Source organism: Hibiscus syriacus, unplaced genomic scaffold (assembly GCF_006381635.1).
Source record: "Hibiscus syriacus cultivar Baekdansim isolate YM2019G1 unplaced genomic scaffold, ASM638163v2 tig00113123_pilon, whole genome shotgun sequence".
In the NCBI taxonomy this organism is placed as follows: domain Eukaryota; kingdom Viridiplantae; phylum Streptophyta; class Magnoliopsida; order Malvales; family Malvaceae; genus Hibiscus; species Hibiscus syriacus.
Genome location: NW_024063443.1, coordinates 1501467 through 1517615, shown reverse-complemented (window position 1 = coordinate 1517615; position 16149 = coordinate 1501467). Strand labels below are relative to the sequence as shown.

The 16149-nt window shown below is 31.1% G+C and overlaps 1 protein-coding gene across 4 annotated transcripts in view; it reads right to left on the bottom strand.

Moving 5' to 3' along the window:
• The window catches only part of LOC120185508 (protein SEMI-ROLLED LEAF 2-like), a 28649-nt gene extending 20060 nt beyond the window's left edge, over positions 1–8589 (bottom strand). For 3 of the 4 annotated variants that reach the window (XM_039189706.1, XM_039189704.1, XM_039189705.1), the window contains exons 1-16: positions 8480–8589; positions 8032–8196; positions 7480–7554; positions 6852–6967; positions 5963–6077; positions 5578–5706; positions 4657–4704; positions 4144–4253; positions 3812–4008; positions 3428–3720; positions 3133–3282; positions 2858–3046; positions 2472–2621; positions 1328–1403; positions 562–689; positions 255–455 (exon numbers count right to left, since the gene is read on the bottom strand). In XM_039189706.1, the coding sequence (XP_039045637.1) occupies positions 255–455; positions 562–689; positions 1328–1403; positions 2472–2621; positions 2858–3046; positions 3133–3282; positions 3428–3720; positions 3812–4008; positions 4144–4253; positions 4657–4704; positions 5578–5706; positions 5963–6077; positions 6852–6967; positions 7480–7554; positions 8032–8166 (2112 nt within the window). In that variant the 5' untranslated portion in view covers positions 8167–8196; positions 8480–8589. The remainder of the gene's footprint in view (positions 1–254; positions 456–561; positions 690–1327; positions 1404–2471; positions 2622–2857; positions 3047–3132; positions 3283–3427; positions 3721–3811; positions 4009–4143; positions 4254–4656; positions 4705–5577; positions 5707–5962; positions 6078–6851; positions 6968–7479; positions 7555–8031; positions 8197–8479) is intronic. The other variant, XM_039189707.1, reaches the window with a different exon arrangement.
• Between the last annotated feature and the right edge of the window lie 7560 nt (positions 8590–16149).

Genomic DNA, 16149 nt, shown 5'->3' with positions numbered 1-16149 from the left:
ATAGCTGCTCTGCTCACAACCAAAATCTTTCATATAAAAGGTTTGTTAAATGAAGAACCTTAAATATCTAAGAACATAAGTTCCGCAAGTTCATCACTAAAAGAAAAAAATCTACGCCAATGAAACTTATAATGTTACTCAAAACAAGAAAAAAATAATCACCCTCTGATAGTAGATACTTATCACTGTCCATACAGCTAGGGGAGATGGCAGAGTATAAACCTTAAAACAATAATAAAAAATTGATAGATTACCTCAGAAAATTTGTCAAATTTAGTCATGAAATGAGAAATGACTGTCTCCTTCAAATGAAGATCATCTAGCTCTATTGCCAAGAAAGTTTTTGATGCAGCAGCATCATCTTCCTTTGACCCATATGCTACACTGTCCACATCAGACTTCACATGCACAGCCTGGAGTCTCATATCCTCAATTAATTTGAGATAAGGATCAACCTGTGTGAATGGTGATAGAATCAAGTATCAGAATGTCGGAAAAGATAGTAAACCGCTGTATCAATATAAATAACCTTCTGATATACATTAAGGATAAGAAACTGACTGTTTGATCTGTCAGAGATGCTTTAACAATAGGTATTAATTCTGGAAGATTGCCTGCCCTGGCTGAGAAAATAAGCATGTAGGATGCCAAGGTAAATAGAGACCTTCTGCGAGATGGTTGCAAAACTCCTTCAACATGCATGCAAGACACAGATGTCAGGAGAAGTTTTCACCAAATTGAACAAGCACCCAACCCAAAACAATATGGTAAAAGGTGAAGAGCTCTGAGTTTAATAAAAGATTAAATGCAATCCACCAACCACCATTTAATCACAGTGAGATAACTCATAACGAATAGGTGAAGACAGAGGAGCCTATATTACAAACTGGATCTGAATGTTTATTGCCCACATAAAGTCTATTACATATATCCTATTTATGAACAATACAAAAAAGATATAAGAGAAATCTACATTTATTACCAAAAGTTAAAGCAATTACATCAGTATTCAAAGCTAGGAAATCTTCAATGAATCACCTATAATTCAGCCAACATTAATTTAGCTAGAATAAATATCTAGAGTCAAGACAACAATTAGAATAAACTTTTTGAGCCAAAGTTTCTTTCTGATGTTTCTTGAGATGGGATGGAAGAAACATTGAAGCGTCGCAAACACAATCATGGAGTGTATGGAGTAATCCTGCCCGTGAGGCTTCCAAGTGACAAAATGGACAAAGGGCATAATTCTACAGCTTATATACATACAGCACTAAGTTCTTTCACCGTATCATAAAAAAAACCACCAATACTAATAGATGTAACACACCTTCTTGATCCAGAGAGATGCTCCTCAGGGAGAATGCCAACTGAAAACTCCGAACTAGTGCAATGTGACTGGAGGTCTATCATCAGAAAATTAATCAATAGAGCAGTTCAGACATAGATACCAAATAGAAAGAAAACCTCTAATAGTATTAAAATATATTTAATAAATTTCCAGGCAAATGCAAAAGAAAAGAGGAATCTTCTTAACAAAATATCCAGGAAATCCCTCTTAGAAAGTCAAGATAAGATCCAAATTCTATCACAGTCCAGTTATTGGCCCATGGCACATCTCACCGCAGAAACAAGTTGAATATTGGGACGGTTCTAGTGGGAGGGAGCAAAGTGCCCAAGAGTGCTCATGAAAGATTTGAAGGCTGGAGTTTGAAGTCGGTTTATTCTTATTTTCTGTTTCTTTCTTTTAGATTATGGCTGTTGTAGTTTACAGGTGCTACTTGTGCCTCGGGATTTCCCAGTTTCTTCTCTCAGGATGTTTCTTTCAGTTTGTATTCATTGGCTAGGGTGCACTCTTTTTCTTCCATTTAGGCTTAGGGAGGTTTTTTAATGAGGCCCCTACCAATGCTTTTATCTTTGTTTCGAATAAAACTTACTTTTCAGAAGAAAAAAAAAGGTGCAGGCAACATAAAGGTTGACATTATTATCTCACTTTGAGTTTTATAGATAATGGTAGATGGTGCTGACAACTAGAAAGAGACAAGATACTAAAGGGAGTCGGCATTATGATTTGGTCTGTCTACATTCATGAAAAACCACCACAGTGAGAACTAGAACTTCTAAATATTTCAAAAGCACATTTCTATTATCAAATTAAGCACAATCAGAAATAGCAGACACTATAAAACAAATAAATAAGATGTTCATTCATCTATTGTGGGTTCTTCCAAAATGTTTGTCAATCACCAAGAGTAAAACATTTTCCAATTTCACTATCCTACCCTTTTTTTCGTATCATACATCATCACCAAAAACAAAGTAAAATCAATAAAAAAGAGTAAGGTAGTATCATAAACAACTAATACTTCTTAAACCTTGTGCGTCAATAAAGGTAATTGATATTTTAGAAGGCAGCATAAAAGTTAATTTTTTTTTCTCTTTTTTGAGAGTAAGCCAGCATAAAAAATATTTACCTTGGATTGGGTAAACAATATTGCAAGATAGAAGGAACGGGCCATAGCCTCAAAATTTGCAGGAGTATTATCAGTGGAATTCGCCTGGACCCATACTGATGAAAGAAGAAGACTCACTTGATGGCTGCTTAATCGAAGGGAAGACAGCTGCTGAAAAATTCACACACGTATGAAAACCAAATAGTATATGAATCGATAGTAACACCAAACAACAGAAAGACAACAATTCCATAACATTTTTCATTCATCCAGAGCATGCTTGAAACTAAATGAGTTCCCATGGTACTGACACATTATTAACAATTGATTTCCATTTTCTTAAAGTCTTCCATAAATGAGTTCTGCTTGGTACCTTCATCCTGAAAGGATAAGCTGTGACTACTTACCTTCACAGTTGCACTAATCGATAAGTCATAAGAAACAGCCTCAGAAGTTTTCTTATTTTGAACTGACAAAGGCGAAAGCAAGGATGGCATAAGCACAATGGAGAAAATTTTGTGTGCTCCAACTCGAGTTTCATGGTCTGGATGGGACATTGCATGGAGCAACTGGTGAAAAAGAGCATCAGGGAAGGTCTGGAACAGATTAAAATATCAGGACTTAGTTGCATGTGCAAGATAAGAAAGAACATAACAGCATATTATTACCCGAGAATACTTGCCTTCTTGTGATATGATATGTTAGGGATGGAAGAGATGATTTCTGCTGTTCGTTGAACAGCAGAAATTGTTGTTCTTGCAACAATACTGTTGGTCGAAATATTCTCTAGTACCACAGCCATCATATCAAGAATTGGTCCCACATCCCCAACCTGTTAAATACATACAGAAAAAGAGTTCAACTAAATGGATAAGAATAATATTAATATATAATAATAATAATAACTAGCTTCTCAAAGTATCTTAAGATAATTAGATTAAATTAGAACTCAGATGTATACAAGGCATTTTCCCAACCTTATTTGAGAGCTCTGAAATACACTTTTCGAAGCCCAACAGAAGATCAGTGTTATATTTATCATGATCACCCCTAGAAGATGATAATTCAGCTGAATTTTGCAGGCACTTTCGTAAATGCTTCACCAAGTCAGCTATTGTACCGATGACTGCCGATGAGGGCTGAAGCTTTGCATTTTTTGTAAGTTGATTTATGACATTTACAATGTTAACTTGTATATGAGGTTGCTTGGCTACATTCTTATGCTCCATGTGCTTCACCAAGATCGCCAAGAGTTGGTCAGACATTTGTCCTGTCATTAAAAAATAAATACCTTTATACCTACAAAATATATATCAGAAAAAGCATATATTAAGGATTCATGCTAAAACTTCCCAAGTAACCTGTTTCTTCCATTACAAGCTGCAAGTACATTAGAAGAGACAAAGCAACTCCCTTCTCTTGGGACCAGTGATTTTCAGCATCAAAATTATGAAAAAGAGGTTCAAGAACACGCCGGATAGTTGTTGCTTCTTTTGCCAATCTGGCTATATTACGCAAGATAATCCTTGACCAGTAAGAGGGACTCTTGGAAGTATCACTGATAAATATCCAAATGGAGCAAACAATTATATTTGGACATATGATAAAATTATCCTAATGAAATGAATGCATAAAAAATGAAGCCTTAGCGGTTGGCTCGAAGTCTGATTTAATTAAAAGGTTTGGTACAGACAATGCCTTCTCATTGATATCCGGGACGGACAAACCAATTTCACCCACTTTACTTCCATCAGCAGAGGACATTTGGAAGTCCATGTAGTTCTCCATTGTTACTGATATGATCTATAAAAGATGGAAAAATAATTTAAGATGATCAAAATGGCCAATACCTATTGCTCATTTGCTTGTCTAGTGCGCGCTTTATAATATCTAGAAGGAAATTCAAGAGGCTAAAGCTGAAACTCCAAAATAAAACTGAAAGAAACAGATTGAGAGATTATCCAAAATTTTGGGCAGACAATAATATACTTCTCGATAAACATTTCAAAGCTCTGTTTCATTCTTTCCAATGAAGCTCAGTTGGTTAAAAGAGAATTATTTCAATATTTTTTAAGAAGTTTACAGCCAGGACTAAAATATACTTGGTTATATTTGCACAGTCAAACTGTATCAGATCAGAAATGCATCAAACTTTGAAGAAAAAAGTGCATTGACAGGAAAGCCACCATAAGAAGTGATAACTTACACTATCAAAGTCCATTGATATATGAGAGTGTTCACCCATAAAGAAGACCTAGGCAGAAGGAATGAGAAAGAAGTAAGGGACCAGACTTGGAAGTCGAAGTAAAAAAATACCGAATGAGAAAAATGTACAACAAAAAAATAAGCAATGTTAACAAATAAAATAACTGAAAAGAATTATTTAAAAAGAAAAAGTACATGAAAAGAGAACCAGGAATCAATCTGATTTGTAAGGAATTGGAAACTAACTCATATTTTGCAAAATACGGTTATTTACAGGTTGACCAAAACAAAAGCACACTTGATAGCCCCTTTGAAAACAAAATTTAGCCACTATATTCCCCTACAGTCAATATAGAAGTGATTTCAATCATATATAAGAAAAGGTCTCTAAAATTTCAATTGTTTGAACTATTAACTAGTCTACGAGCTTATCCTATATTATAAAACACAATGCAGAAAAAGCCAAGCCTCTTTCCGTTAAAACATATTGCAATAGTTTTGAAGAATGCCTTCTAACAGAGAATATGGACTGTTGCATAAAGGTAGAAAAGGCAGAAGCTACTTGAAAATATTTAAATAAGCTGTATAATAATCTTGCCGAGCCATAATTTTATTAACTGCTGGACAGTAGTCATTGCCAGTAACTGAACCACCAAATTCATTTTGGAAACACGTCTTTCAAGTACGAAAATTGTGAAGGAAATGACTGGAAAGACATGCACACAAAATCCAGCAAGTATTAGATACAAGAAATAATGGAGAAAATAGAAAACAATTAATGGTTTGAATATGCATGCACATGTCATAAAGAAGAAAAGTTATGGCTACTTAAAAAAATTGTCTGAGCTAATGTAAGTGCATTCAATATTTTGGACAAAAGAGTTACTTTTGCAACAACAAAAAAATCTAGAGAGAATACAACCATGGAAGCCAGAACTTGCAATCCTGCTGAACGTAAACACAAAGCTCTGTTATCATCTCCATCTTCTTCAGCCAGCTGACAAAGTTTAGGAATAAGGCCCTCTAATTGGAACATATGTGTGCCATCCATCTGGTTTTAAATCCCACAGAATTAGAAAAAAATTGCTAGTTATAGCTGAATGTAAAGCATTCTGTCTCTAGTCTATTTGCAATCTAAAGCCAAGAAATGAACTGTTATATAATCAATCAGCAGGTCCAAATCCAGTAAGTAGTCTACAGCAAAAACTTAAAAAGCCCAGTGATGGAAACCTTTAAATTTCAAAGGGCTATTTAGCAACCCGAGCCAAACCTGTATGTATTACTCGCATATCAGTTTGACTACACACCTGACAATTTATGAAATCTACAAGAGCATTGCAACCCAAAATTCGCATTTCATCCTGTCGAGTTTGCTCCAAAAGAGTCCGAATGATCCCTAATAAACTACAAGCAAAAAGTGGCCTGCAAGAATAAAGTGCTCCTATGAATGTTGCACAAAAAATATAGATACATCACATTAACACTTAAAAGTTAAAGCATAAGCTGAGGTAAATTAAAACAATGAAGATAATAAAAAATACCATATTAATTCTCTACATACTAAAAATTAAAATTGAATCTGAGGAAATAGACAAAATTGCTAGAGATAATTTTCTAAACAATTTAATCTTTCACTACGCGTGATCTTGTCCAGCATTGTAAACCCCGTTAATTTTTTATGCAAAATTAAGATTAATTTTTAATTAACAATCTACTCAAAATTTTAGTTGGCATGTCAAAGAAAGAACTTCTAAGGAAGCATCATCACTGTTGCAGTATAATCTCACTAAACATAAAAACAATATATTATTATTTATTGAACATGTGTACCTATTGAATTGTTAAAATAAAAAAATATATATCTTTATATAATCAGCATTCTTGAGATGCAACCAAAGACAATTTGAAACAAATGATAAAAAAGAAAGTAATTAGATCATAAATTAAAAAGTAGTTATCTTTCAAAGTTCAACCCCTGCAAGAATTTAATCCCGCAACACAAGCCCCTTCAACAATTATGTGACAATAACAAGCCAAATATTATGCTCTACCAAAGATTTAGTTATTTAAGTCAATGGTTCATTCTTTAAAACTCCCCTGCTCCAAGCTGCTCACCCCCAGATGAAACATTTCCAGAAATTTTATGCCAAAAAATTTATACCATTAGATGTTAATATTTCAACAAATCAAACTTACATCTGCTCCTTACAGGATGATAGCAGTTTCCTATAAATGCACAATATGGTTTTCACACATCCAAAGTTCTCATTCCGTAAATCCTTGAAGCATCTTTGTTCTAGATTACTTGTAATCTGTGCAGACAAATTGTTTAAAGAAGTGAAAGAAAAATCAATAAGCATTTCAGTAAAGTTATATATATTTCACAATATAGTCAATTTCAAACTAATTTCGAACACATCAAGGATACTTCAATAAATTTGAATTTTTCCAAGATTTATACCAATTAAAAATTTGCAATCGGTTTTGAGCATTTCATGACAAAATTACCAACATTGTAGAAAATATTTGCATACCACCTCCTTTTAACTAATATAAAAGAATCATTTTAAAAGCAAGATTGAATCGTAAACAACTAGAAGATATAAAACATCACTAAGTTTATTATTACAGAACCCATTAGAAAAGAAGTAGACATGTTCGCACTTACAAGTGTTGTATTTTTTCACTTAAATTAGCAGAGATAAGTATCTTTATATATATATAGTGGAAACTAACATTACAAACAGAAAATTAAAATTTGAGAAATTCCATGTTATAATCAAATTCTTCCAATAATAAATGAACAAAAGAAAAGCAATAATACCTCCGGTATTCTTAATGGGTTCCTCGAAGCATATTCACAGAGCTTAGCGATTTTCCTATCATTCGGCTCAGCATCCTGTCAAATAAAAAATAATTGGAAAAATTTTAAGCATATCAGAATGAGGGGATATGATACCCTTCAAGAAACCTAAAGACCATTTCTAGAAGCACATGAATGCCTTACTTCCCAAATATAAGAAAAAAGTAATGCCAATAGTGCCACTTCTTCCTCAACGTTCAACAATATCTAATACCACGGACATTAGAAACTTATGCAGCCAAAAGCAAAATAGAAGCAGCAGTGTAGAAGTAGATCTTATGAACATTTTATCCTTCTGTGAACTTCACAACCTAAAATCTATTTCATGTTTTGAAGTCACCAATTAAACTGAATTTAATACAAACAAACAATCATCCATTACTAAGAAAAGGAACAAGCTAGACTAACACCCCTATGCAATTTTTCACTATAAGAATCAAACATTAACAAAATAGCTAGTAAAGAAGTTCCCAAAATCAAGTAAAAATTGACAGTAGATGAGCTGACAATTACCTGATTACGGGGGAAAATTTCAGCTAGCAGCTTCTTGTATCTTTTAACAGGCTGTCTTGATCTTGCACGCATCGAAGGGCAGAAGAAACAGAGGTTACCGCAGGCGGGCACAACCCGTCTCGACATTACCCCCATTTTTTCAAGGAAATTCAAGTACACGCTTATCTGAAAATCCAAATTAACGCGAAAAAAAGGAAAATCAACTAAAAATACTAAACAACAATCCCAAGAACATCAATAAAACATGCCAATTTACTCATTGATCACAACGTTCAGACTTAGAACAACTCTAGAAACAAAAAACATTAACTAAATTTCTATCATGTCTCAAGTCAGAATCAGCAAAATTTAAGTCCATCAAACTTCTAATTTCAGCAAAACAATTCAATATTAGAAACTAAAACCAAAGCGAACTGGCCAAAACTGAGAAATAAGCAAATAAACCCACCAATTGAAATCTTAATCTACTAAAAGAAAACTAGCTCGAGAGATCCCCCGATCTGGCTTATCCCTGACGGTTCAACGAATATAGTTCCAGAAATTTTATTTTTATTTTTATTTTTCAAAAGAAAAGTCCAACTCATTGATCATTCTACTAGTTTTTAACGCAATGCTACTTAAGTTTTAATCAAACATATAATTATTTTGAATAGTCTATAAGGCGAATGCAACTAATTTAATATTTTCAATTTAAAAAATAAAATATTTTTAAAATAATTATTATTTTTAACCTAAATTAAATTAAATTACTATGAAAATCTTATAAACATGTTTTTCATCTAATTTTTTTAACTGAGATGATATTACTAAGTAAAATAGTATTAAATTGAAATATATATTATAAAAATAATATTAAATAAAAATTGTTCTACATCAATAAATTTACTCTAAAAATTAAATTATCAAACAATTATGAAATAGTAAAAAGTTATCTAAATATTTTTGGTCATACATATAAATTTCAAGTAATATGTTTCAATAATTTTACGTAAAATTTCTTATTTTTAACCTCTTAATATTGAACACTTACATTCTCGACATTCTCAGTGCTCAAACTAGTTCTTAAGGAACAATAACAATTCTTTTACTACGGATGCCACTTTAATTCATAGAACTTAAAATTCTTAAATGCGCGGAACATTTAAATTCAATATATATATATATAATTTATATATTTATATTTTAATTAAGTTTTTTTATTATTTAAGTTATATCAATTGTAAGATTGAGGTCATGAGATTTAAAAATATTTTAAATTTGAGTATTATCATATAAATTTACGTTCATATGAATCTATCAATTGGTTTCAGTAGTATAAGGAAATGTTATATTTCTAAAAGTTTTGCTTTCGAGCAGCGACGTATACAATATATGTGTGCATTAAATTATTATTTTTTGAATATATATTACTTTATAATCAACAAACTATTAAAAAATTACGTTCGCAAAAATTCTAGTCCAATTGTTTTGTATGAATTTATATTTAAACTATTTTGATCGAGGTGAAGGTCTGATAAACTTTTAATATACTTGGATTACACTAATTAATTTTGATTATATATAAATTATGATTGATTGTGCTTGCACTTATTGTCTTTATAATTGTAATTGTGCTATGCATTCTCTTAGAAAAACCATCATCATCCGTGCAAAAGTGTATTCTCCTTAGAAAAATCGTACGAGCCAAATTACCTAAGTGGTTAAAAGAATAATTGTTATTTTTAGAGATTACGGGTTCGAGTACCAACAACTATAGTAAGAGTGATTGAGTGTTCATTATCAAATGATTGAGAATATTTGAAACAAATATTACGTTATAATCACCTCAAATTAATAAAAAAAAAATTCATCATAATTCGGTGCCCACCTAAAATTTTATTTATACTCACATATAAAAATTTCTATTATTACTATATAAGTGGCCAGAGGTGTGAGCGTTCAAATATCAAATGATTGAGAGTTATTTTAAACAGATATGTCTTTTACTCACTCCAAATTAATAAAAAAAAGTACGGTTTAAAAAAACAATAGTTAAATAACTAAAATAAAACCGTAAATTTAAATGGATGACTATATACAAAATTTACCCAAATATCTTTTTGTTCTTATCGAGACTTCCAACAATTATCTTTTGAGGTTAAAAAAGAAAGACGCCCTTTACCAACCAAACTACCATAAATTTTATAATTATTAGTAATATAATATTGAATTAGAATTCTCGGGCAAAATTGCCCAAAAATGTTTTGGAAAATAAAATTTGGATGTCCCTTGTTTCCATATGTAATGGGGTAAGGGGAGATAAGATAGTAGGCTGCCCCCAACACCAGATTGAAAGCAGCTTTCATAGAAGACCTCCGAATTATGAAATGCCCTCCGTGAGACTCGATCTCACGACCTCAATGTTAAGAACCTTGTGTTCTACCAACTGAGTTGGATAGTTATCTCTTTTGGATAATAAAATAATCTTATATAAGGGGCCAGAAAAAATATTTTTTTCATAAGATTCACTGTTAAAATATTTTATTATTAAAGAAGCATATCATTTAAGGACTTTAAATAGATATATAAATCATCTGGCGACTTTATAAAGATGCATGGATCATAAGATAGTTTTTCTTCGAATACATGCATACTTGAAAATAAATGTGGTTACTATTTTCATTGGAATTTGAAAAGAAACAAAGGAATAGAAAGAAATTTCTCATTTTAAAATGTACACTAGTCAGCTTCTGTTTTTTTCGGTTGAAGGATCAAAATGTAATTAAGTTATAATACAAGGACTGTCAGGATACTTTACCATCATTTAATTCTTATAGTATGTGATTCATTTAGATTTACTCTAAAAAAGTGCATCGATCATCTGACGACTTTATAAAAATGTAGTCGTAATTTTAAACTTGATCTCTTTTTTGACCTCGAAATTATATGTTTTCTGTCAAATTAAATCAATTGACAATAAATAATATATTTTTAATATTTTATAGTTTTTCACATTTTATAGTTTTTTTTTATAAAAGTTTATAATTTTAAATATTTTTATGATTTATTTTTCAAAATATTTTCTAATAATTAAAATATTATGTATGAAATATTAATATTAAAAAAGTAAAATAATTAACATCAAATTAAGAAATTTATTATTTTCAAAATACTCAGATAAGCGGTGTTTTTAGCTTTACACGTAATACAATCATGTTATTGTCTATACATGAACACATGTTCTAACATTAATAATTATTAATCAACAATAAATTATTTGGACCCACTACGATAAATTTAATTTTTTTTGTGCATAAATTCTATTTTCCCCAATCTTAGCCACATTATATGCAAAAGTTTTAATCATGGTAAATTTTTTGCTGATTAAAGATCCCTCCAAGCCTTTTGAAATTCCTTTGATGATTGAAGAAATTATTAGTATACTTATTTCTAATTATACAAGTCTGATATATTACATCAAATTGTTCTAAATTTTAAAAAATATCTCTTAATTTTTACACATTTTTACAATTTGATCTAAATCTTTTTTTCTTTTGCCCTCCAGTTTTAAGGTTTTATCCTGATTAATCTGGATAGACCCGAGTCGCACACTTAGATTTGGTGGGTAAATCTTTAAGGGAGATTTTCTGCATACACGACAACTCGAACCTGAGACATTACTTAAACGATATCAAGTTGTTTATCGCTTGAACCAACCCCGTTGATAATTTGATACTAATCTTTAAAATTCCGAAGAAATTATATAAATTTCAAACAAAATGATAAAATTTTTGAAAATAAATTTTAAATTAAAAAATAAAAGAAAATTTCCTTTATAATCTCTTTCCTTTTTTCTCTCCGTACCTAATACTTTGTTGATTACACTTCTTTTTAGATAATTAACTCTCCAAATTCTTAACCAATCCTGTTATCTTTCTGTTTAAAACGAACGGTCAATAATAAAATAATTGATTAGGTAGTGACAATTTTCTTTTACTAATAATTAATGATAACTTTTTATAATACTTATAAAATCTAGAATAAAGTATATAAATGGTTCTCATTATAAAACGCTACTTTGTAGAATTTTTTTAACTATTTAAAAGTTATAAAATAATCCTCTATTATATGATGTTATTGGTTAAGTCATCCAACTATCAAAAGTTACAAAATGATCATCGATTATTCATACGTTCCAAACTCATAATTTTCATTGAAAATTTGATGATTGTCTAAGCTTGACGCTAACATAATGATTAGGATATGATAAAATTATATTTTAATAATATCTACTGAAACCATCGTTCATTTCAAAATATTAGCTCGACAATATAGTATTTAAAGTACTAACTTGATTACATAATGTATGCAAAGAGTTGATCTACAAAATACAACTTAAATGATTTTGAGATCAAATTTTATCATATCATAATCAATAGGTTAACGTCTAGCTCAGATGGTTGTCAATTTTGTTACAGAAAATGATGAGTTTAAAATATATGCAGTAGCAAATGCAGAGCATCCTCATGGGCACGTACCCACCTTGGAATTAGAATTTTTTTATATTAGATGTTCATTTTACTATGGATGTCCACCCTGAAATTTTACTAACGCTATACCATACGAAAAAATTCAATAATTAATATATGTGTACCCACCCTAAAAAATTTCTAGATCCTCAACTAAATATATGAGTAGTTAAATGATCATTTTATAATTTTTAAAAGTCAAGAGACTCAATAAAACATAACCTTATATTCAAAAAATCATTTTATAACTTTTAATAATCGAATACTCAATAAAATAAAGCCTTATAATAGAATAACATTTGTATACTTTTTCTGAAAATCTAAACGCAACCGCAAATGAACACAAAATAAAAATCAAACTTTCAAGTACTCCAAAAACTCATATTCTGAACAAATAATTTGAAAGATTTAAGATTATCTGAAGAAAAAAAAGACAAGGCCAGATTTTCTGGTAATATTTTACTGATTTTATTAAAAATAATAACAAAACCGATAATATTTTCCTTAGCTGTATTTTAAATTGTGTGAGACTTCCCAGGCCAGACTCAAGCCAAAACAGCTATATTCTTTTATGTTGAGCTGTCTACAATCCTTTTGTTTGACTAATTATTAAACAGTTATAAATATGATGAAAAAAGTAGGTTTAAATATAAGGGGAAATCAAAAGCTTCAAATTTTTTAATCTAAACTCTACTTTTAAGTATTTTTCCCAAAATTTCAAACTTTATCTAATTTGATAAAAATGATTGCCAACAAGCTCTTTAAAGGCCTCAAAAACAGAGAAAACAATCTGTTGGAGGAAAGAAATCATTATTGGCCTACAGCTACAAGTAGAGCCAACAAAAGTTAATTTGTCCACTTACATTAACTGAGGAATTCTTTTAGATATTTGTTGTAGTTTATTATGGCCTGGTCTACAGGCTGTAGTTGATTTTGATTTTTGTTATTATGCTTTCTAAAAGTTTAGGTGTTGGTTTCATGTTTTTCTGTGTGCTCTTCTATAACCTATTTAAAGAAGCTCTTGCTTATTGTATTGAAATACCTCTCAAACTCTCCCTTATTTCATTTTTATTTCTTACATTACAATAAAAGTTGTATCCTAGTTTTGTACAAATAGGATTTCTCATTTTGATGGCCACTATGATCATCGAAGAATGTTGATGGAATTTTTTTTCAGATTCGAGGAGTACTGATAAATATTTTTTATGAGAATGCAATAGTTGATCGAGGACACAATAACGATGAATACACAAAAGAGAAGTTGCAGGTTCTTAGGGTAAAGAATTATCTTTTCTAGGCAATGAAACATTCAATCCTAGAAATCATCCTTTACAAAGACATAAAAGAAAATTTGAGATTCAATAATATAAAAAAAAAAGTAATTTCAAGGACCAACTAGAGCAAAGATGCAGCAGTCTGAAGTACTCACCCAGAGTTTAAAATTTGGGTAGATCATTTATGAATTCTTTTCAAGAAAGATAAGCATCATTAGTAAGATAGGAGAAAATAGTGGCCGTGGGTATAGTTGAAAAAAATCTTTGTTCAATGACATCAAAGTTTAATTATGTGGTTTATTCAGTTGAAAGGTCAAAAAAAATATTGATATTTTATTCGTTGATGAATTACAATGCTCATATACTGGTTTATGAAAGAAAAGTGTTGCAATCAGATATTGAGTTAGCATTGCAATCGGATAATCTTTAGTAAATTTTATCGGTCATTTTGATATGTTTCAGATGAACATGTGAGTTAAATTAAATTAAATTAAATTAATTTATGATTAGAATTAAATTAAGTCATACTCGAAATATGAGATATGTGAGTTATGTGCTTCAACGTTGTCATAGAACCTATAACTTTGATTACAATTCTTATCTTAGGTTATGCTTGTCGGACTAGGCAGGGATGAAGGAAGATGGTTGGGAATTAAGGCAGGGTCAACCTTGGCTTTTGTATTAGAACAGCGTGGAGGAGAGGATGCCCTTGGAGACTGGAGTTTGGGATTTGGGCTTCCTAATACAAAAATGGCTGACTAGAAGCTTTAGGCGCCATTGCTGCTTTGCGGTGGAGGTCGGCAGATAGGGTTTCTGATGAATTTTGGCACGTAAATAGAAATGGATGGTTCAAAAGTGGCTAAAGAAGACTGTGTGATGGTTTACACCAACCTGTACGGTCCACTTTGACATGTTGGGTCTCACAATTTTATCGATAAAAAGTATCTTACAAGATGGTCGTATGAACACATACATCCCAACCAATACAAGGCTGATGTAAAACCCATGACTACTATGACGCCCTAGAGGTTCTGTCAAACTTGATTTTGAGCTAGTTGTAGTGTCATGATCCAGCATGGATCCATGAATCCGCATCGACTATGAACTAAAATTTCAATGGAGATACAAGTGTTCCCACCATCTTTCTATCAGGTTATTTTTGGATAGAAGAGGGCAGTACCTAAACATGAAGGCAGTTCCGATGATTGAGCAGCAGCAGACATAGACATCCTGCAGACTGTTTTGTCAAGCGCATCTAGAGTAACAGCTGCCAAGTTTATTTCAGTGCTCAAAAGCATGACAACTGTTGAGAATACTAAAATGAAGGAAAAAGACCCTGCCTTGTGGATTTATAGACATCATGGATGGTCAAAATTGTTCCTCAAGGTCCATAAATTCCACGTTCTCCTTTAGGTTCATATCAAGACTTGGAATTGTCCTAAATTCCACTGCAACAAGAGTAGATAGATTTCCTCCAAACAGAAATAAGAGATTATCAAGCTGACTTTTACTATCTTGTGGATAAACAAATAGGATTTTTCTGACGAGAAACCTCGGGGCATTCTTTAAGATTAGTAATATTTACGTCCAATGTATTGAAAAAGATGAACAAAGTTGCCTACAATTGCATTTAATAAAATATTATTAATACAAAATAGTGTCATCAACTAAGCTGAGGGAGGGTCATATGTTCACTTGTTAGCAAAACTCAACAAGTATCACTGCCAAGCTCCTTGAAAGAATATACTCTCAAATATCAGAAACTCAGAAGTCACCTATAAATAAGCACCCAAGCTAGAAACAATCACTTTTTGTGTTAACTTTTACCATGTTAAAAAGGGTAATAATAGGTATGGAAAATATGGTTTAACTCTCCTACAAAGGTTGGTTATAATACCACCCGCTAGAAAGACTTGGTTCCCAGATCTTTGAAGATTTCAGTCCTAATAAAATCTTCTACGATGATGTGATCAATACTAAAAGCACAATTTCCTTCTCTTGTCTCTTTCTTAAAAAATCGTATATCAATACTATTCTTAATACTTCAAATTTAGTTGGCAATACGAGTGACATAACACCATTACTTAAAAAATAGGGTTAACTACATGGATGGTCACTCATATTTGTGTTTTGTCCGCTTTTGGTCATTGATTTCAAAAAATATAAGATATGGTCACTTTCGTTTTTATTTAATTAAGATAAATTCCTTTGATTTTTATTTAATTAAGATGTAGTCACCCCGACTTAATTATCATTAACAACAGTTAAATATTTTGATATAATCACACATTTGGTCCTTGTTATTTACATATTCTCTCGATTTAATCATACTTTTA